The sequence below is a fragment of the Choristoneura fumiferana genome, chromosome 6, assembly GCF_025370935.1.
Source record: "Choristoneura fumiferana chromosome 6, NRCan_CFum_1, whole genome shotgun sequence".
In the NCBI taxonomy this organism is placed as follows: domain Eukaryota; kingdom Metazoa; phylum Arthropoda; class Insecta; order Lepidoptera; family Tortricidae; genus Choristoneura; species Choristoneura fumiferana.
The window spans coordinates 5,284,539-5,306,775 of NC_133477.1; the positions used below are offsets into that span (position 1 = coordinate 5,284,539).

Genomic DNA, 22,237 nt, shown 5'->3' on the forward strand with positions numbered 1-22,237 from the left:
TGCCCTCTCCCTCTCTATGTATTTCACTTAACTCTGAATATGCCACCTTATGTTCTCCAGCTCCACTTCCAACTGCGCTAGAAGAGTCCTAAAGTCCGTCCGTTCTACGTAGCCAGGGTCAGTTTACTTAGGTAGCCTTGGATCGACCGGGATTCTTAGCATCCTCTACCCACCGTTACCATGAACGCTACTATGGCAGGAATAGCGGGGCGCCGGGAACTGGGGGCCATCTCTTTGCCGTGCGCTTCATTCTGGTAGGGGTTTGCCCATAATCCCCACACTGGGCATGCGAGTTGGCGATCGTAGGGCACAGTTTATTGCACCGCCGATGCTGCAGCCCCCGGGGCCCGGGGAATTAACTGTGCCGTTTTGGCTGCGCTATGCCGCAATCAGCCAGCTGCCAGAGCCCAGTCTGTCAGACGGCAGGGTGCACCACGGGCAGGTAAGGTTGGCTTGGGGTCCATAGATGGAGGTTGGCCCCCTTACACCACAAATAAAAAATCTAAATCTTGAAAAGTTGAAAGTTTGAATACCTCAGACAATTACCATACTAAAGTAAGCTGGGGTTATTTCGGGAATCACTTCACTGGAATAACCTAAAGGGGTAATTCGGGAAAAAAATTTAACTATAGCTAGGCCTTTTAGACTGACACAGTCATTCGCAAAAAACGATTATTTGTCATAAATTAATAGTTCAGTCTTGTAACTTATCAGGTTTTAGAGTTAGCGGTGTTGGGTTATTTCGTATTTAACTTTTTGGCACGAAAATGCACTCGACCCAAAAAAATATATATTGCACGTCCAACGATGTCAGCGCCTCGCATCATCTGGAGAGACGCGAGGAGCGGTAAATGGGGCGTCATTTGAGTGCTGCCAGTGGTTAACATCAACACGTTTAGGAGAAATTTTAAATAAATGGAATAACCCCGTTTACAGAATTACCCTAAGCACTTAGACATTTTTTCCAAATAAGCTATTACTATATTATTATAAATATGTTATGAATTCCTACCTGCTTGAAAGGGACTACTCTTTTTAGTACCTACAGATAAGTCTAATGTGGTAAGTGAGACAGAAATACCCCGAAAGTACATCAGTGTTTTTGTTTCCTAGTCGTCTTAAGACGTGACACCCTATTCAAAATAAATCATAACTTTACTTCCATAAATAGGTATACTCTTTGTAAAACACTGATATAAGTACACTTATTTTCTGGGAACAAAAACATACATATTACCGCTTTGTTCAAGGACGTGATTTGATTTAGATTTAGTCAATTACTGTTTACAAAGCAAACTTATTCTATTCATGTTTAATTTATTGAATCGGTCCTAACTTTGCGGAGGTCCATTGATATGGACCTCCGTATCTAGTTCTCCGTATCTTGGATCTAGTTCATTGATACGAACTAAAACAAGTACTTTGCTCGTCCGCAAGTACGGCAGTGATCCTTCATTTCCCACGCCACATCTATGGCAGCTAACCTTCAATTATTTCTTTAGCAAAAATATGACGGCATCGAAGGCTCTGTCAATGTCTGCGCCTGGCGCCATTAACCTGGACCATACGACTGTTAAGTTCGACAGCGAAATCAAGAAAGCACGGCATTCTATCACCACGCATACGGGCCTAAAGGTATGTATTTACAAAGCTTCTGATTTTTTTACATCCTGTTTTTTCCTGTAACCTTCTTCGAAGTTTTATTTATCATCGTACAGACAAGTGCAAAGATATCGACACGGCCAAAGTTGCAAAAATATGTATACCTACACGAATTATGCATTTAACATTTAGGTCGTGTATACATATTTATGCAACTTTGCCGTGTGTATATCTTTGCACTTGACTGTACAATCAATTAGCTATTCGCTCATGTGATTCAGACAGCTAGACAGCTGAATTGAATTTTTAGAATTTGTGTGATTTCGACATTCAGAATTTGCATATGTTCTGCAATGTATCAGAATAAATAGTAACTAAAAGTAACATATGTTATTCAAGAGATCCAGCCACCTGCATACCAAATTTTATCCAAGTCCGTCCAGCCAGTTATAACGTGTTGCGATATATATTTATTGTTTAACAAACAAAGTTGTGGAAGATTTTTTTAAATATCTCAAAAATACAATTAGGTAAAAAAAAATTGGTAAAGAGATCCGACATGAAAGTCTCTGCATCGGAAAAAGCAATTTTTTGTACGACGAGCAGTTGACATTAAACTATTGTATCTTAGATCTATTTCACTAAAAAGCGTGAAAAAAAAATTATATCAAAAAATAGAACCGACTACAAAAAACCATGAAAATAATTTTCTACCAGTCTGAAGTCGGTGCCTCAGCACGAGCCAGGAGGAGTGAATGAAGCCCAATATACTCGTATAATTGTAGGTGAGGTAGACGATTATAGATCCACTCCTGCTGGCTCGTGCTGAGGCACCGACTTCAGACTGGTAGAAAATATTTTCATGGTTTTTTGTAGTGGTTCTATTTTTTGTTTTAAAAATTTTCCAGTTACAAAAGTAAATCTCGTTAAGGTATTTAAGAGAACCTTTTTATTCCGTGAGTATTACCTACTCCTTGTTTTATTTCGGCAGTTGCAACGCGGCAGCATCGCGACGTCAAACCCGTCTGCCGACTCGCTCCTGGACGACGAAGACCCAGACTCGCCGGCGGACGCGTGCCGCTCGCTGTCCTGCCTCACAGACTCCACGGACCATTCCGCGCCCGTTAACTTTGACATGAGCAACCGGGTAACAATATGTAGACCCTAGCGCCACCTAGTTGTCGAACGTTAAAATACACGCGTATGGTAAAAAATCATCAGTAACATTTTTGTCGAGCGTACTGCATTGCGGTTGCCCGATGTCGCAGCGCCAAGTTGGGAAAAAGCTGCACGCGCCTTACATTAAGTACATTACATTCTGTGTGATCGATATTAGTGACCAGTAAAAGTGAATTCATAGTTTTAAATCAAATCATACTGGATTCGTAAATCGAACCCGTTTGTATTCCTTACTACAAAAGCTTTATTTCTTTTGTTTTTTTTTTTATTTGATTGGGTTCGATTCCCGAACTGAGAAGATATATATTTTTTATCGCTACTGACTCCTCGCTGTCATAAATGAGCCAACTGGACCCAATTGCATAGTAAAATAAGTAAAAGCTATTAATAAATTTGAATTCATACAAATCACTAATACTATTTGATCGTACTTTGTGATACCATCAGCCAAATATGTGGTCTACCACCCTAAAGTTGATTATCGTCTGCATCTCATAAAACAATAATGCCAAAAGACGTGTCTGTCAACTTGAAAGTTCGACCTTAGCGATATATTCATTTGATAGGAACTTGATTAAAAATTGATAGACCACTTATTTGGCTGATGGTAAATCGGGCCCTGGGTGAATCCTCGTGAATTCTGGCAGTAGATATCACCGATCAGCATTTCATGACTTGTTTTCACAAAAAAATTCTTATAGTGACCATAAAAAACTGACACAGTTTGTGTGCGTTTAAACAGTTAATTCAATTTTAGAATTATTTTTATAATATTAGTTGATATTATATTGTTTTAGGCGAAACTACCCCGCGGCATAGACAACATCCGGCCGCACATAGAGCAAGTAGACAACGTGCCGCTGCTCGTGTCTCTGTTCACGGACTGCTCGCCGCGCTCCGTGCACATGATGATAGAGATCATGCAGGTACGACGTACGAGTACTTACAAACCACCGCTATCTTCCAGCCTGTAGGACCTGGCCACATGACCACGGCGTGGCGTCGTAACGTGAAACAGCACGGCGCCGGATTGCGGCACGTGGCCGTGGCGTGTCTGCACGAATTTAAGCGTAAAGGTACACCCTTAGATGAATGATTGGTCCGCGCGCTCGCTCGACTAGATACCGCCGGCGTACTTGTCAAATGCGGCAACAAATAGTACGCCGAATCGGCGTACTTGAGCCCGAGGCGAGTCAGTCGCGTTGCAAACTGTGCGTAATGTGCATGTCCAAATTTTTGTTAAATTTTGGTCATAAACGAAGTAATGCCAGTATTCGCAGTGAAACTGTTTAAAAAATAATACTACAAGAAATAGAAGGACACTGGGATCACATACCATCAGTAAATATCGTATAATTCGAAATTACAAAATAAAATAACATGAACCCTAAACGCCATTATTGTTGCCGCGTACACAAGAATCAAATTCCCGTGGTTGAGATTTTAATAAATTGAATTTATTGTTATCATCATTAAATGATGATAAATTTTAATAACTTATTTTATTTAAGTATCTAACGTAATTATTATATATATATAACCTAGTTCTATATTATTTAATGTTTATCTTTGTGATATTATACACTGAAGGTGTATAAATTGTTACCCGACACTATTTAATTAAGGGTGAATGTGTCTTAAAATTAAAAATGTTTTTCGTCTTCCCAGTCAAAACCCGATCAGCTTATTTACTAACAGCCTTATTCATAAAAAGTTAGAGCCTCCTTGAAGGCTCCTTGAAGCCCGATGCTAAAAAACATGATTCATAAACGTCTGTTAGCGCTAATCAGTCGATAAGGCTCTGCTAAAGTTAGAGGACCGTAGACCCTCCTTTATCTCCCTGCTAAGTCACAAAATGGCCGCCACAAGTTTGAACAGCTGACTTTGACAAGAGCAAAAACCATACCGAAGATATTTATAGTGAAGGCAGGGCTACGCAAAGATTAAAAAAAAAACTGGAAAATTTATTTTCAGGAATTTGTATTTAAAAATCCTCTAAATTAGCAACAATAAATTAACAAAAAATATGAAAAAAAATTAGCATGATTAAATAATTATGGCTTTTTGCACAACGTAAACATGCGGATCGGAAATGGCGGGAAAACAAACATCTCGCTTTTTATTTATTTTTCCCTGCTAATTTGCTGTCACTGCTGTCAATTTTTTTTTTATTATCGATTAGGCCATTTTTTGTCTTGATTTGTCAAGGTGGCCAACATAACGCGTCTAATCAGTCTATCAGCAGCTCAACAACTAGCAGACTGCTAGCAAGTGTTTATGAATCATACTTCTTGACAACCGTCTATTAAGCTTAATCAGTCTGCTAAGTAACAGACCGATCAACCTCAATTAAGGTTTTTTTATGAATAAGGCTGTAAGGTATTACGGAAAACGAAAAAAAATTTTTTTTCGTATTTCTACCCATTTCCTGAAATGTTAACTTTTTACCCGACTGCCCGAAGGAGGGTTATGTTTTCAAGCGTATGTAAGTATGTATGTATGCATGTACCTATGTATGTATATTTGTAAACAATTATTTTTATTTTAGTTTTAATTAACCTGTAAATTATATTAGGTTTAACTATAGGTGCAACGTGTTAAGTACGCAAAACTTCTTAGTTGGTGACTCAGTCCATGAATTTTCAGTTATAATTTGTAATATTGAATGTCCTTAAATATATATATTTTTTAATTAAAAGTGAGGCCTGATCATTGATATACCTACATCATACCTACCATTTTTTAAAGAAGAAACCTACGCCTAACCTATAGACAAACATATTAATACATCACTCTTAATTACTTCTTAATTTCTAAGTATTTCCCAAGATACATTTTGTAACCAGTTTAATAGACCACAGAATAATTTATTTTCCCAATAATTCGGGTAACAGTGGAGCAGCTGGCAACACAATTCGTCACGCACACTAGCATCCTTGCAAATTGTCTTACACCGTTCTTACGCACACTACAATATTGAGTTGGCGCTTTCACGAACGTTTGTTTTTAGTTACCGCGGTATCTAGTCGAGCGAGCGCGCGAGACCAATCATTCATCTAAGGGTACACCGTATCATGCCATGACCGTAATACGGATGTGTTAGGTAGACGGAGTGTCAAACGAAATGTCAAATGCATACGTGACACGCCAAGGCGACGGTTGGTTACCAAACGTGTTAGTAGGCATAGTCCCATACTTTTCAAATCAAAACATTTATTTCGATACAATGTATATATTTTTCTCAAACATGACATGAATTATTGACGTTGTGTAACAAGTAATAGGTGGGAAGTATCGCGCTCACTCTAGCGGCCTGCAAAGAGATTTCATACAAATTTCCGGTCCTCGGCCGGCAATGCGACCGTCTTTTGTTTCAACGCTCGTTGCGGCACTGGCTATATCTGCTTGGCCGGCAACCACCTACTTCCCGGCCTCTACAGTAATGTACTATTGCACTTCTCATGCTCGTTAAGTTCGTATTTATGCTAGATCTAGGCGACATAAAATTACTTTTTATTCTCTAGTGCATAAAATAAAATCTTCGTTTTCTAAGACCAAGGCAATCAGGTGTAAACAGCCACAAACAAAGAAGTTTGTACATATTTGTTTTAATAATATTTAATTTATATAAAACTAAAAATCAACCAAATCTATCGAAATAGATCAATAAAATTAAAAATGTATAAGTAATTATATATTAATGCATGAACAATAAAAGGTACATAGTAAGTGAACAATTTTTTCCACTGTTGCTATTTCATCAAGTAGAGTGTAGAACTCGAGCATTAAACCCATTTTCCCCTCGACGTGTCTCTCCACCCTCGCCGTACCGGGTCGGGTGGCTTTATGAACGTCTCGGGTAAAATGGCTCGTTTTATTCTCTTGTTGTACAATGTACTATTTCCCTGACACGTTGCGTTTACGGTCATGGTATGATATGGTGTAATGTGTAGATACCTTAAACCACAAATAGGTCGGCAGCGGGTCGGGTGCGGGTCAGATCGGGAGTGCGGCGGGCCTATTTACGTGGCTGTATCTGGAGCATGTGCGGCGCCATGCCAAAATTGACAAATATCAGCTGCTCGAACTAATATTGATGGGCAAAATACAGGGAAAACGGCACCCCGAAGGCTGAAGAAATCATATTGGCTCCGAAATATAAGGGAGTGGACCGGGATTAGCAGTTTTTTTTATTCTTTTTTTTACCTGTGTTCAGGCACTTCATTACTGTCCATCGTGACCTTGGAATGAGAGATGGTCTTAAATTTGCCGCCGTTTTGCTCGGCCGCCTCTGGCAAACGCCTTGCCTCCAACCGCGCGACACTAGCGCCGGTGGCCAATAAGAAAAGCTCTCACTCTCGCGCGGCTATGGACGATGCGGCGGACACGTTTTTTCATCTCCTAAAAATTCGGTTTTGTGTGATGTTTATCAGTCTATTGGACACTGGATTCTTGTGACTGTTGTGATCTAGTGACGACAAATAATTAAAAATATTTTTTTTGATACTGCAAGTACCTCCTCTTTCATGGTGTATCGGTTGGCGGTGTGATTTGCCTGAAAGTGTTATTCAAGTATAATTGTACAACCTGCTTCTTTCAAATAAAAAACCACATTCAAATCGGTTCACCAGAGCTAAGGTGCCACAGACAGACACACAAACAGACACACACATAGCGGTCAAACTTATAACACCCCTCTTTTTGCGTCGGGGGTTAAAAATAAATTAAGAATATAGATAATTTATTGAATCAGGCGTTACTTTGATGTCCATATCAATGAACTGAATAATTTCCTTGCTCACCCGACCTTACGATAGCTAAGCTTATGCAAAATATGCGTGTTCATGCAGTTCCTCCACCTCCACACTGTAAGAACACACACAAATCACACGATAACATTGTGTGCCGCGGACCCCCGCGCACGACCCACCCCGCGCCCGCCGTCGGTGTGATGTTATTCACATATCTACAGCCACGTAAATAGGCCCGCCGCAGTCCTTTGTGTCTTTTGCGCTATACGCTATCAATTTAAAGCTAGAAACACACTGACGCCGGAGGCGGAGCGGTGCGGCGCGGCGCGGAGGCGGTGCTAACGTGAAAGAGGGCACACAAAATATCGCGCCACGCTTATTTCCCGCGCGGTATTCTGTGTGCGATCTTGCATGTTTGCTCGAACATTACAACCGGTACCGTCTCCGCGCCGCCCCGCCACCGCTCTCTAGTGTGTTTCAAGCTTTAATGCTTGGTTTTCAGGATTACGGTGAGGTGGTCTGCGTGATGGGTTCCGCAGCTAACTGTCTCAACATGGAGATTTTCATGAAGGCCGATGCCAGGTAAATTACACGATAGTATTTAGATTCATCATCAAATTCAAATACGTTTATTTGTCGAACATAGGCAGGGTGCGTCCTCTACAAATCCTAAAAAAAATCCCTGACTTTCCCTGACCACCTTTCTAAGTTTCCCTCGCCAATCATGTACATTTCAAGCAGGTTATAATGACACTTATGTTTTTTTTTTACTGCCCGAGATACTAAGCTAGACCCGATGATGGGAATTCACAGCAACCGAACGTGCTCACTTTTTTGTTGACTGTTTTTATGGTGCCACTCTTTAATACGTCGCCCAGAACTGGAACGACTGGTATCAAAATATCGAGCTAAGTTTTGGGAAATCACGAGACTTTTTGGATTTTTAGAAAATTTCCCTGATTTTTCCTGACTTTTCTCTGACTTTCCCTGACTTTCCAGAAAGTGGACACCCTGATAGGTGAAAACAGGTGGATATAAATGCCAGGTAATTTTCAGTAACAATATGTTGCGCCATAAGACAATAGCCACAGTTTCACATGCAGCATGCTTCTTAGTTCTTACGAATAATTAACAATTCATAAATTTCAAAGTACCTACATATCTTCATCTTACAACTTCTATGTAACCATCTTTTTTGACGTCCAAAAACATTTGACTTTGACTTAAACCGACAGATACTGCACACACAGTTACGTCGTTTATTTATTTCTGCTTCTATATGTGGTCTATCCTATATTTATAGCATAGCCGTGGAGCCCCTTTACCCTGTGCTGTGCCAAAAAATGCCGCCCTACCAGGTGCCAGAAGACTGCATTGGACCCATAGACCTGGCGAGGACGTTAAATTCAGTACCTTGCTCCTTGTCGGTGAGAACTATGCTTGGATACATAATCTCACTTTAGGAAACATTACAACTAATATTATTTAAAGCTACGTTAGCTCTTGCCCAAAAAAATACAAAATTTGCTTATATCAATTTGAGAAAATTCTGATCTGCCAGCAGATGCCATGTCCTTTTCTATTCTATAATTATTATAATTCTTTTAGTAGGATAGGAATGTACTATCAGCAAAATAAGTGGTCTATCAATTTTTGAACAAGTTCCTATCAAATGAATATGTCGCTAAAGTCGAACTTTCACGTTGACAGACACGTCTATTGGCATTATTGTTTTATGACATGCAAACGATTGTCAACTTTAGGGTGGTAGACCACATATTTTGCTGATGGTACCTACTGAGTTACAATTGAGCAATTAAATGACAACTAGTCGTTACGGGATCTAGAGATTTCTGTAATTTATTTGGATCACTTTGAATGCAAAGTTATTCTTTGCGAATGCTTGAAAATGTGTTTTATATTTTACATGCTGCTCTTAAAGTTACTAAACAAATGGCAGAACCAACCGTTCAACAAGTACTGCAGTCAAAAGGTGGGTACATATCGTACATTTGATACTTTACAATTGGTATTGATGTGTATTTTATCTTTTCATATGTTATCTGATCTCTGATACACTTTGACCCATAGCAGAATCGAGAAAACAATACCTAATAGACAAAAATAACCAGTAATCTCTATTGTGGCCTAAACAAAAGTGCTTTAAAATTAATCCAGAATCTTCAATTAACGTAATGTTTAAAATATGTATATATGTATCGGGAAAAGGGCCATTAAGTAACCATAACATTACTTAGCAAAGCATCCAGACGAAATCTTATAGGGTGAATGTAATAGTTGTGTTGGTTGTGGTAGTCATGAGTTTGTGTTGCGCGGCACAGATGGCGCGCGACGCGGACGTCTCTTTGTTCACGCTGATCACCATGTCGCGGCACTTCACGGCCAGTCTGTGGAACTCCACGCAGTTCTGGATGTGCGGCGTCTGCTTCATCGCCGTGCTGCAGGCGAGTGCACCCTCTAGTGCAACGTGCAACCAGTCGATTCCCTGACATCAATACCCCCTGTTCAAACTCAAACTCACAACATTTATTGACATTAAGAAACACACTACATCACAACAACAGCGAAAACACAGTAAAAACACAAATAGGTAGTGGTGTTCTACGCAGTTAGTCTTGAAAACCGGCCAAGAGCGTGTCGGACACGCCCGAAATAGGGTTCCGTAGCCATAACAAAAAATAATAAGTAATATTTTTCTAAGGATTTCGTATTTTATACGGAATCTTCAAAGTTTAGGTATATTTTATACCTTAGGCTGCTATTTACTCTTAAACTACTATTAATTCTCAAGAAAACTTAGCCGTTATAGTTTTCCTTGTAAGTTTGATAAACTTACTACGATCCTGAATTTTTTCAAATTTTTCCGTCCACCGGTTTAGATTTTAGAGGGGGGACGCTCAATTTTAATGAAAATTTGCACTTTAAAGTTGAATATTTCGCAAACAAATCACTGAATCGAAAAATCATCTTAGCAAACCCCAATGGTTTTAAAAGACCTATCCAACGATACCCCACACTATAGGGTTGGATGGGAAAAAAAATCACCACCACTTTACGTCTGTGGGAGGTACACTAAAATTTTTTTTAGAATTTTTTATTGTACCATTTTGTCGGCATAGTTTACATATATATCCGTGCAAAATTACAGCTTTCTAGCATTGATAGTCCCTGAGCATAGCCGCGGACGGACAGATAGACAGACAGACATGGCGAAACTATAAGGGTTCCGTTTTTGCCATTTTGGCTCCGGAACCCTAAAAATGGATGCGTTAGGGAACCACTCATAGTCACGAGTAATATTTACCTCGACGTTTCAACCACATTGCAGTGGCCGTAGTCACGAGTAGACTGCAGTGTGGGGTGTCAATTCTGCCTAGCAGCGCGATCGGTGGATTTTCCAAATAAAATGAACAATTGTAGGAATCACTAAGTTTAAACTTCTCCAAGGCTGCCTTTCAGTTAACACTAAGGTGCTTTGTCATGTCCAGGTGGGGTCCCTGTACGCTTTCCTGCCGATGGTCCTGAGCCCTGGTGGCGCGGCGCTGGCGAGCGGCAGCGCGGCGCTGCTGGGTGCGGCGCTGGCCTTCGCGCCCGTGGACGCGGGCGTCATGCAGCGCGCCGGCCCGCGCCCCCAGCTGACCCGTCCCGCGCAGGTGCGTGTCTGTGTGTGTGTGTGTGTGTACTGCCGGCGCTGGCCTTCGCGCCCGTGGACGCGGGCGTCATGCAGCGCGCCGGCCGCGCCCCCAGCTGACCCGTCCCGCGCAGGTGCGTGTCTGTGTGTGTGTGTGTGTACTGCCGGCGCTGGCCTTCGCGCCCGTGGACGCGGGCGTCATGCAGCGCCGCCCGCGCCCCCAGCTGACCCGTCCCGCGCAGGTGCGTGTCTGTTGTGTGTGTGTGTGTACTGCCGGCGCTGGCCTTCGCGCCCGTGGACGCGGGCGTCATGCAGCGCGCCGGCCCGCGCCCCCAGCTGACCCGTCCCGCGCAGGTGCGTGTCTGTGTGTGTGTGTGTGTGTGTACTGCCGGCGCTGGCCTTCGCGCCCGTGGACGCGGGCGTCATGCAGCGCGCCGCCCGCGCCCCCAGCTGACCCGTCCCGCGCAGGTGCGTGTCTGTGTGTGTGTGTGTGTGTACTGCCGGCGCTGGCCTTCGCGCCCGTGGACGCGGGCGTCATGCAGCGCGCCGGCCCGCGCCCCCAGCTGACCCGTCCCGCGCAGGTGCGTGTTGTGTGTGTGTGTGTGTGTACTGCCGGCGCTGGCCTTCGCGCCCGTGGACGCGGGCGTCATGCAGCGCGCCGGCCCGCGCCCCCAGCTGACCCGTCCGCGCAGGTGCGTGTCTGTGTGTGTGTGTGTGTGTACTGCCGGCGCTGGCCTTCGCGCCCGTGGACGCGGGCGTCATGCAGCGCGCCGGCCCGCGCCCCCAGCTGACCCGTCCCGCGCAGGTGCGTGTCTGTGTGTGTGTGTGTGTGTGTACTGCCGGCGCTGGCCTTCGCGCCCGGACGCGGGCGTCATGCAGCGCGCCGGCCCGCGCCCCCAGCTGACCCGTCCCGCGCAGGTGCGTGTCTGTGTGTGTGTGTGTGTGTGTACTGCCGGCGCTGGCCTTCGCGCCCGTGGACGCGGGCGTCATGCAGCGCGCCGGCCCGCGCCCCCAGCTGACCCGTCCCGCGCAGGTGCGTGTCTGTGTGTGTGTGTGTGTGTACTGCCGGCGCTGGCCTTCGCGCCCGTGGACGCGGGCGTCATGCAGCGCGCCGGCCCGCGCCCCCAGCTGACCCGTCCCGCGCAGGTGCGTGTCTGTGTGTGTGTGTGTGTGTACTGCCGGCGCTGGCCTTCGCGCCCGTGGACGCGGGCGTCATGCAGCGCGCCGGCCCGCGCCCCCAGCTGACCCGTCCCGCGCAGGTGCGTGTCTGTGTGTGTGTGTGTGTGTACTGCCGGCGCTGGCCTTCGCGCCCGTGGACGCGGGCGTCATGCAGCGCGCCGGCCCGCGCCCCAGCTGACCCGTCCCGCGCAGGTGCGTGTCTGTGTGTGTGTGTGTGTGTGTACTGCCGGCGCTGGCCTTCGCGCCCGTGGACGCGGGCGTCATGCAGCGCGCCGGCCCGCGCCCCCAGCTGACCCGTCCCGCGCAGGTGCGTGTCTGTGTGTGTGTGTGTGTGTACTGCCGGCGCTGGCCTTCGCGCCCGTGGACGCGGGCGTCATGCAGCGCGCCGGCCCGCGCCCCCAGCTGACCCGTCCCGCGCAGGTGCGTGTCTGTGTGTGTGTGTGTGTGTACTGCCGGCGCTGGCCTTCGCGCCGTGGACGCGGGCGTCATGCAGCGCGCCGGCCCGCGCCCCCAGCTGACCCGTCCCGCGCAGGTGCGTGTCTGTGTGTGTGTGTGTGTGTGTGTACTGCCGGCGCTGGCCTTCGCGCCCATGGACGCGGGCGTCATGCAGCGCGCCGGCCCGCGCCCCCAGCTGACCCGTCCGCGCAGGTGCGTGTCTGTGTGTGTGTGTGTGTGTACTGCCGGCGCTGGCCTTCGCGCCCGTGGACGCGGGCGTCATGCAGCGCGCCGGCCGCGCCCCCAGCTGACCCGTCCCGCGCAGGTGCGTGTCTGTGTGTGTGTGTGTGTGTACTGCCGGCGCTGGCCTTCGCGCCCGTGGACGCGGGCGTCATGCAGCGCGCCGCCCGCGCCCCCAGCTGACCCGTCCCGCGCAGGTGCGTGTCTGTGTGTGTGTGTGTGTGTACTGCCGGCGCTGGCCTTCGCGCCCGTGGACGCGGGCGTCATGCAGCGCGCCGGCCCGCGCCCCCAGCTGACCCGTCCCGCGCAGGTGCGTGTCTGTGTGTGTGTGTGTGTGTGTGTACTGCCGGCGCTGGCCTTCGCGCCCATGGACGCGGGCGTCATGCAGCGCGCCGGCCCGCGCCCCCAGCTGACCCGTCCCGCGCAGGTGCGTGTCTGTGTGTGTGTGTGTGTGTACTGCCGGCGCTGGCCTTCGCGCCCGTGGACGCGGGCGTCATGCAGCGCGCCGGCCCGCGCCCCCAGCTGACCCGTCCCGCGCAGGTGCGTGTCTGTGTGTGTGTGTGTGTGTACTGCCGGCGCTGGCCTTCGCGCCGTGGACGCGGGCGTCATGCAGCGCGCCGGCCGCGCCCCCAGCTGACCCGTCCCGCGCAGGTGCGTGTCTGTGTGTGTGTGTGTGTGTACTGCCGGCGCTGGCCTTCGCGCCCGTGGACGCGGGCGTCATGCAGCGCGCCGGCCCGCGCCCCAGCTGACCCGTCCCGCGCAGGTGCGTGTCTGTGTGTGTGTGTGTGTGTGTACTGCCGGCGCTGGCCTTCGCGCCCGTGGACGCGGGCGTCATGCAGCGCGCCGGCCCGCGCCCCAGCTGACCCGTCCCGCGCAGGTGCGTGTCTGTGTGTGTGTGTGTGTGTGTACTGCCGGCGCTGGCCTTCGCGCCCGTGGACGCGGGCGTCATGCAGCGCGCCGGCCCGCGCCCCCAGCTGACCCGTCCCGCGCAGGTGCGTGTCTGTGTGTGTGTGTGTGTGTACTGCCGGCGCTGGCCTTCGCGCCCGTGGACGCGGGCGTCATGCAGCGCGCCGGCCCGCGCCCCCAGCTGACCCGTCCCGCGCAGGTGCGTGTCTGTGTGTGTGTGTGTGTGTACTGCCGGCGCTGGCCTTCGCGCCCGTGGACGCGGGCGTCATGCAGCGCGCCGGCCCGCGCCCCAGCTGACCCGTCCCGCGCAGGTGCGTGTCTGTGTGTGTGTGTGTGTGTGTACTGCCGGCGCTGGCCTTCGCGCCCGTGGACGCGGGCGTCATGCAGCGCGCCGGCCGCGCCCCAGCTGACCCGTCCGCGCAGGTGCGTGTCTGTGTGTGTGTGTACTGCCAGCGCTGGCCTTCGCGCCCGTGGTACTGAACAATATTAAAGTTAACAATTTTCTCGCTATCCGCAGATGATCCTCTTCGTATTCTGGTGCTACGCGTGCAAGTTCCTTCCCTCCGTGATCGCGATACTAGTCCTCTACGGGTTTACACTGCGCGCTTTCTGCGAGCAGATCGCCGCCGCGACCAACGCGACCGCGTGTTGGATCGTGTATCCTATCAACGTGGGCAACTACTCGGCGGCGCACGACTTGTCGCAGAAGAGCTGGCACGGCTGGGGCGACGATTTCTACGACTGGTTCTACTTGGCGCAGCATATCACGCTAGCGCTCATTACTTTGCATTTAAGTAAGTGTCAGGACAAATATTTTTATAACCATTGTAAACTTAACAAAGTTGCAAACCTCCGATTTTGTCATTTCAATGTTCAATATCTCGGAAACGGCTGAATCCATTTTGCCAAAATTCCTATGAACCACCGCAAGGAAAGTCCCTTTCACGTAAAAAGCCGTATAGAAATCAGTCCATCCGTTTGAGAGCTACGATGCCACAGACAGACAGACATCGGCGTCAAACTTATAACACCCCTCTTTTTTGCGTCGTGGGTTTAAAAATTGAATTTTTCATACTCTCCTTCAGAAAAGTAACGGTCGTGGCCGGGCAGTGAAGTATCTTATAATTGACACTCTTGTTGTACCAACTGAATAGTCAGTGACACAGTGCGGCTAAAAAAATCAATGAATTATGTGCGCCGCCATGTAGGTGTTATTTTTTGTTTCAGTTGTGATATCATTATCATTTGTACATCGACATTCTTCCATATGGCAGAAGTGCTTCTGGAGTAACAAAGTGTGGTCGGCCGCGGTTCTAGTGATGTAAGTTCACAAATATAATATTTAGTTGTATACGTATCAACGAATCGCGCCCATTCGGGGTCTTTGGCGCGGGGAATTCTAGGTTTATTCATTCTATCCTATTTATTTAATACAAACATGACTATTTCTGAAAAAGTTGTCCATTTTCAATTTTTCAGTTGTCTACTTATTTAAAATATATTATATACCTATATATTTCCTGACGCTATTTCGTCACAAAAAATAAATATGTAATATTGTTTTTAAATATATACAAAACCTTGTGGTAAGTTAACTTATAAAAAGTCAGATTATCTTTGTTGTTGGATCCAATAGAAAGTTTTGATGTAGTTACAAAATTACGATTTTTTTCCTTACAAGATTTCGTGACGTTTTCCTGACGGCAAGGGGGGGAGGAGGGCTTATTTTTGATGACATGGGGGCCGGGGTGGGAGGGGGGGGTCTAGTTGGTGCTTACGTCAGCAATATTTATTTATTATTTCTGCAAAATGTAGTAGGTTTGAATTCAAGTAAATATGGCAACAAACAAATTCACATGAATAACAATAAAGAAACCTGAATATATTTAAAAATATACATATATACCAATGTTTACGTAAGCATAGGAGGGGGGGGTAGGATTTTGCTGACTTTCGCTGACAAGGGGGAAGGGGGGGGGTTAAAATGACTAAAATTCTGCTTACACCTACTTGAATGACACCCTAACATTTTAATTTTGAACAGCATCGTGTCGCAGACGGCCATAAGCGTGTGGATGGTGCGCGCGCGGTACGGGCCGTGCACGGCGTGGGCGCTGTGCGCGCGGCGGCCGGCGCTGCCCGCGTGGCTGGCGGCGGGCTACGCCGGCTCGCTCGCAGCCGTCTTCGCGCTCAACGAACTCATCAAGTGGCAGGAGATTAAGTCAGTTACAAAAACTTCTTAACTGCTTCCTTAGGGCCACACACACTCGGAATTCTGTAAATACATCACACACATACGTTTATTTCAATTCTGTACGCACAGGCCACCATGCGGAATTCCGAATCGGAAAACTACTGTTTGTATGTGGTAGGTCCATAGATTTGTATGGATTTACTAGGTTCGGAATTCCGAATCAAAATTCCGATACGGAATTCCAAATGTATGCGGCCGCCCTTAGGGCCTACGCTAGTTGACGCGGGTGTCCGGAGCGAGCGCACGCCTGCGGATGCGGGTAAAATCCGTCGCACGACGCGTGCAATGAGGGCTATCGCGTATGAATTCACCACTAGAGGCGCTAGTGTAGCGTGAGGTCTCCGAAATGTCAAATCTCATAGTTTTTGGGTTGAGAAACGCGGGTTTATTATAAGTAGAATAATTTTGCAATACCTGAAATTAATTATGGCAAATATGCGTTCCGGGGCAATTAATGTCTGTGTTTTTGAGACAGTTTTGTCTTTCGGAAACCTTTGTCCTCCCTTTTTTTCCGAACAAAACGGGGACTATGAACTGTTTTGGTGATAAGGTTGAGATTTGAATGGCTTGAATTTGTTGGATTATTAAAAGAAATACGTGTAGTTCGATCGAGTTTAATTTGCGACTGCCCTATGCTAACAAATCATCTGACGTGCCTCGGACACGTATTATACTTAGTTATAGATAGGTTTACATTTGCACTAACATACCGCCCACCAAAGGACTATTAAGTCCTTTCAAATTGAATTTAAACAGCATGCAAAATTGATGACAGAAACAATTTAACAATCATAAATACTTAAATATTAATTGATTTCAACAGGTAATGCACACAATTTCGTAACAGATCTTTTCACTATGTTGCTACCAGATTTTACACTGTATACTCTAGTGTAACCATCTTCTCCAGGGTGTTTTTCAACAATCCTTCCTAATGACCATTTACCCGGTGGTAAGTTATCAGTCTTGATTAGGACAATCTCTCCAATTTTAAATTCGTCTTCCTTTTTTAGCCATTTAGGACGTTGCTGTAATCTGGTTAAATATTCATCCTGCCATCTACGCCAGAAATCTGACAATATTTTTTGAGTATGCTGCCATCTTGACAAGCTGTGCATCTTAGCATCTCTATAATCAGGAGTTGGAACTACAATAGGGGCTTCTCCGATTAGAAAATGTCCAGGTGTGAGAGGGTTTAGATTTTCCGGATCCGTATCATCAATCGGACACAAAGGTCGCGAGTTCAAGCAGGCCTCTATTTGACAAAGGACAGTTGACATTTCTTCGAAGGTTAGATTGCTGTTCAGTATTCTTTTAAGGTGGTGTTTAATTGATTTTACGCCTGCCTCCCACAGGCCACCAAAGGTGGGGCTATAAGCGGGTATAAAGTGCCATTGGGTGCCTTCTGTTGCGAGTGTCTCAGCTATTTTCCCCGAAAATTTCAAGTTTACTTCGTTCCAGGAATCCACGAGCTCCTTGTTAGCCCCTACAAAATTTCTCCCTTGATCGCTCCAAATATGACTACATTTTCCTCTTCGAGCGACAAAACGCCTAAAGGCTCCTATGAATGCCTCTGAAGTTAGATCTCCAACCAACTCGATATGAATGGCCTTCGTGGACATGCATATAAAAATAGATATGTAAGCCTTCATAGTTTTTGCACCTCTTCCTCTAGACGACAGAACTAGAAAAGGGCCGGCAAAATCCACTCCACTGTGTAAAAATGCTCTTGATGGAGTTACCCTGACTTCTGGGAGATCTCCCATAATTTGAGATTTATTAGTGGCTGTTTGCTTTGCACAAATTAGGCATTTTTTAATATATTTTTTCGTCAGTGACTTGGCTCTTAAAATCCAATACTTTGAGCGCAAATTGCACATCATTAACGCCAGTCCTCCATGCAGCGTTTTGTCATGTGAATTAGCAATGATTAAATGCGTTAGGTAATTTTGATGTCCCAAGATAATTGGATGTTTTCTATCATCGTCAAGCTTAGAATTCCGTAGACGACCGCCCACCCTCAGTATATTTTTTTCATCTAAATACGGGTTCAACGATCGTAGCACGCTCGTTCTTTTTACTTGCTTGTTTGATTGTAATCTTTCAATTTCTTCTCCAAATTCTTCTTCTTGTACTTTTCTAACGCAAATAGTCAGCGATGTGTCTAATTCATTTGTTGTTAAGTCAGTATTCATATTTTCCATTTCTTTTTACAGTTTAAAAATCTTCGGCAGTAGGTAATAGTTTTAATTAGTTCTTCTAAAGAGTCAAAGGCTTCAAATTGTGTAGTTAATCTAGTACCTAATTCGTTTTGTTCTTCAGTATTAAGGTAAGTATGTATTTTCGTTCCTTTCATTTCTTCATCTGTTGTATGTATTTCTTTTGTATTAATGTTTATTTCTTTTTCAGATAGCCAGTTCGGCCCGTTCCACCACATTTCATGCGTTCTCAACTCCGACAGTAATATTCCTCGCGAGGCCACGTCCGCTGGGTTTTCATTAGATTTAACATGGTGCCAATGCTTGTTGTTTAGGTTTTCAACGATTTCTACAACCCGATTCGCAACGAAAGGCTTCCACCGGTTGGGTTCTCCAGAAAGCCACGCAATGACAATGGATGAGTCTGTCCAAGCATGCATCTGTGATGTGGGTATTCTCATTGCTTGTCCAACTTGCTTCATTAACTTGGAGAGCAGTAACGCCCCACAAAGTTCTAGGCGAGGCAATGAAACAGTCTTCAGTGGTGCTACCCTAGTTCTAGCAGCAACGAGCTTACACCTGATTTTATGCCTTGTTTCAGTTCTTATGTAGACTACAGCTGAATATGCATGCATCGATGCATCACTGAAGCCATGGATTTGAATGGTTTTACTGTCCAAATGATCTGTGTGAAGCCATCAGTCTATTTGAATATCAGTGACGTGTTCAAAATCTTCTCTTATTTTTCTCCATTCTTGTTCCAGACCAGAACTTACGTTTTCATCCCAGTTCACCTTTTCGAGCCATAATTTCTGAATCAAGATCTTTGCCATAATCGTACTAGGTGCAATCCATCCAAGTGGGTCAAATAATTTCTGTACATCAGATAAAATGTTTCGCTTAGTTATGTTTTTTGTCATCGGTGGTAAAGACAACTTGTATTGAAATGTGTCTTTTCCTAAATTCCAAAATATTCCAAGTGCTTTTATGGTACCATCAAGATTCAGTTGTACATGAACATTAGTTGATCTTTCGGTTGCATCAAAGGCTTTCATAAAATCAATGTTGTTTGATGCCCATTTCGTCAGATGGAATCCACCTTTGTTTAAAATGTTGGAAACTTCTTTAGCAACCAATATAGCTTCTTCAGGAGTTGCTGCGCCAGAAAGTAAGTCATCCATGTAAAAATCTTCTTTTATTATCTTAACAGCTTCTGCTTGTTCATGTCCTTCATCAGTAGCAACACGCTGGAGTGTTTTAACGGCTAAGTATGGGGCTGGTGCCGTGCCGAACGTAACTCTTAGTAGACGATACTCTCTTAAATCTTCAGATTCATTTTCTCTCCATAGAATTCGTTGATAATCCGTGTCTTCAGAAGTAACCAAAACTTGACGATACATTTGTGCGACATCAGCCACGAATGCAATCTTTTTCATTCGCCATCGCATTAAAAGATTTCTCAAATCGTCTTGTAGTTGAGGCCCAACCATTAACTCTTCGTTCAACGATATATTGTTCGTTCCTTTACACGACGCATCGAAAACAACGCGCGTCCGACTGGTTTCTTTGTCTTCGCGAACAACGGCATGGTGTGGTAAGTAAACTGATTTGTTTGTTTCTTTTTCTTCTTCAGGTATTTCTTCCATGTGTCCTTGATCTATATAATCTTTAATTACTTTTGTGTATTCTGCTTTCAGGTCCGGTGACTTCTTGAACCTTTTTTCCAACTGAAGAAATCTGTTTGTTGCTATCTCTTTTGTGTTTCCGTCGGGTGATTGTGGATTATCAGTTTTAAAGGGAAGTTTGACTATGTATCGTCCTTCTTTGTTTCTGCTAATTGTTTTTTCATAGTTTTCTTCACATAACCTTTCTTCTTGTGTTAAGTGTCTTTTAGTGCCAGTGTCAATTTCCCATATTGACTTCAACATGTCTTCCACGTCAACCTGATGATGCATAACGAGGTGAGTAGCTTCTTGTGCTTTTGATGAAACTTCTCCAAAAAGAATCCAGCCCAGGTCGGTTTTATGTGCGCTTGGTGTACCTGGAGGACCTTTAATTAAGTGTTGTTGTACTATTCTTGCATATTCTTTGACGCCTAGAAGAAGGTCGATAGGTCCTGACGTGAACCAAGTCGGGTCAGCCAGTTGTAATCCCTGTAGGTGTGGCCAGGGTTGTGTCATAATTTCCTTAGTGGGGATCTTCGTGGTCAGTTGTTTAGGCATGACGTAGGCTTGTATCGGTAGGACATATGTTGCATCCCACCGTGACTTTAGTTGAAGCTGAACCACGTGTTTAATATTTGTTCTTGTAGACCCCACCCCTGTGACGCTTCCTTTTGCTGGTTGTCGATCTAACTTGAGTAATTGAGTCGCCTTTTCGCTGATGAACGATGCTTGGGAACCTTGGTCAACTAGCGCGCGTAGTGGAATGATGTGACCCAGCTTGCTTGTTGCTTCCACCACAGCTGTGGCTAGTAGTGCTACTCCAGGTCTAGTAGTGAGATGTGACGCGATCATTGTATTAGCTATTAGTTCTTCTTGGTCTTCTACAACATGTTGTGTTGAAGCTAGCGGTTGTGAAGATTTCATGGATCCCGCAAGCTCCCGTTCATTAGATTGATGTAGAAGGGAATGATGACGTCGTTGACATATTCTACAGGACACAGGTACTCTGCACCTTGACGCTGAGTGTCCTGGTACTAAACAGTTAAAACACAGGTTTTTGTTCTTAACGTACTCGTATCTTTTTGTCCAAGGTAGTAAACTCTTTACAGTGGCATAGTGTATGGCTCTCTGTGCACATAACGCAATTTTTAACAACAGTCGGCGTGGCAACATAAAATGATTTTTCTTTGACTTGCTTAATTTCTCGTGTATTTGCATTAATTAACTCCAATGTGCGGAATTTGGTTTCTAAAAAATGTTTTGAAATCATTCCATGTGGGTAGCGGCTCGGAGTCATTTTTGTACGAATACTCTTCCCATTCTTTATGCGTCTCTGGGTCCAATTTCTGGACGAGCAGAAATATAATTATCGAATCCCAAGAGCTCGTGTCGATTTGCATGTTTTTAAGGTTATTCAAACATTCAGTAGAAGTATCTACTAAGCATTTAAATTGAACAGCTGATTGGGTGGTAATTTGCGTTGATTAAGTAATCTCTTCAAATTGTGATTTAAATTAAGTCTTTTGTTGCCATACCTTGTTTTCAAAATATCCCATGCTTGTAAATAATTATCTGACGTAACTTGCACATGCTTTAACAACGACTCGGCTTCTGCGGTAACACTGGTCTTCAAATAGTGTAACCTTTGAACGTCACTGAGGGTTTTATTGTTATGCACCAACGAAATAAATAAGTCCTGGAACGTTGGCCACTCTTCGTAGCGCCCGGTGAACGTGGGCAGCTGGATCCTCGGCAAACGTACAAGGTTATTTTGTGCACTCTCCACTAAGCTCAAATTTACAGAATCCATCGTTGATTGTTGTGATAAACTCATTAGCATATCTCTTAAATCGCCTTGTAGCACGTTATACAAATCTTCGTAGATATAGTACTCTTCGTTTAAAAGTAAGGTAAAATTCCTCGACTTTCCTTTGGGGTAATTTTAACCAATTGTTTGTGTGCGTCCTTAAAATTTGTCCAGTAATCGTCGATAATTTTCATACGTGACTCAATGTAGCCTTTCGTTAGTCTGGCCTTCGGACATTTCTTCAAATTAAGCTGTTTTTTTTAAACGAAGTAGCAGCATCTTCAAGCACGGCGAGTATTTGTTCTTGAGTAGCCATACCTACTTCACGTATTCTTCAAAAGTTTTGTTTAAAACAATAATAAATCAAATT

General features: G+C 45.3%; 2 protein-coding genes across 2 annotated transcripts in view; one reads left to right on the plus strand and one right to left on the minus strand.

Annotated features, from left to right (window-relative positions):
• The first annotated feature begins 982 nt into the window (after positions 1 to 982).
• LOC141428476 (transmembrane protein 94-like) overlaps positions 983 to 22,237 on the plus strand; it is a 25,020-nt gene continuing 3,765 nt past the window's right edge. Inside the window, exons 1-12 of the mRNA XM_074088466.1 lie at positions 983 to 1,635; positions 2,594 to 2,749; positions 3,579 to 3,707; positions 8,035 to 8,114; positions 8,836 to 8,959; positions 9,475 to 9,525; positions 9,875 to 9,997; positions 11,042 to 11,216; positions 14,031 to 14,143; positions 14,462 to 14,738; positions 15,172 to 15,265; positions 15,989 to 16,165. Coding sequence (XP_073944567.1) covers positions 1,510 to 1,635; positions 2,594 to 2,749; positions 3,579 to 3,707; positions 8,035 to 8,114; positions 8,836 to 8,959; positions 9,475 to 9,525; positions 9,875 to 9,997; positions 11,042 to 11,216; positions 14,031 to 14,143; positions 14,462 to 14,738; positions 15,172 to 15,265; positions 15,989 to 16,165 — 1,625 coding nt within the window. The 5' untranslated portion in view covers positions 983 to 1,509. The remainder of the gene's footprint in view (positions 1,636 to 2,593; positions 2,750 to 3,578; positions 3,708 to 8,034; positions 8,115 to 8,835; positions 8,960 to 9,474; positions 9,526 to 9,874; positions 9,998 to 11,041; positions 11,217 to 14,030; positions 14,144 to 14,461; positions 14,739 to 15,171; positions 15,266 to 15,988; positions 16,166 to 22,237) is intronic.
• LOC141428478 (uncharacterized) lies at positions 19,095 to 21,524 on the minus strand. The gene has a single exon (XM_074088467.1). It carries the CDS (start codon positions 21,276 to 21,278, stop codon positions 19,095 to 19,097), a length of 2,184 nt encoding a protein of 727 aa, XP_073944568.1. The 5' UTR covers positions 21,279 to 21,524.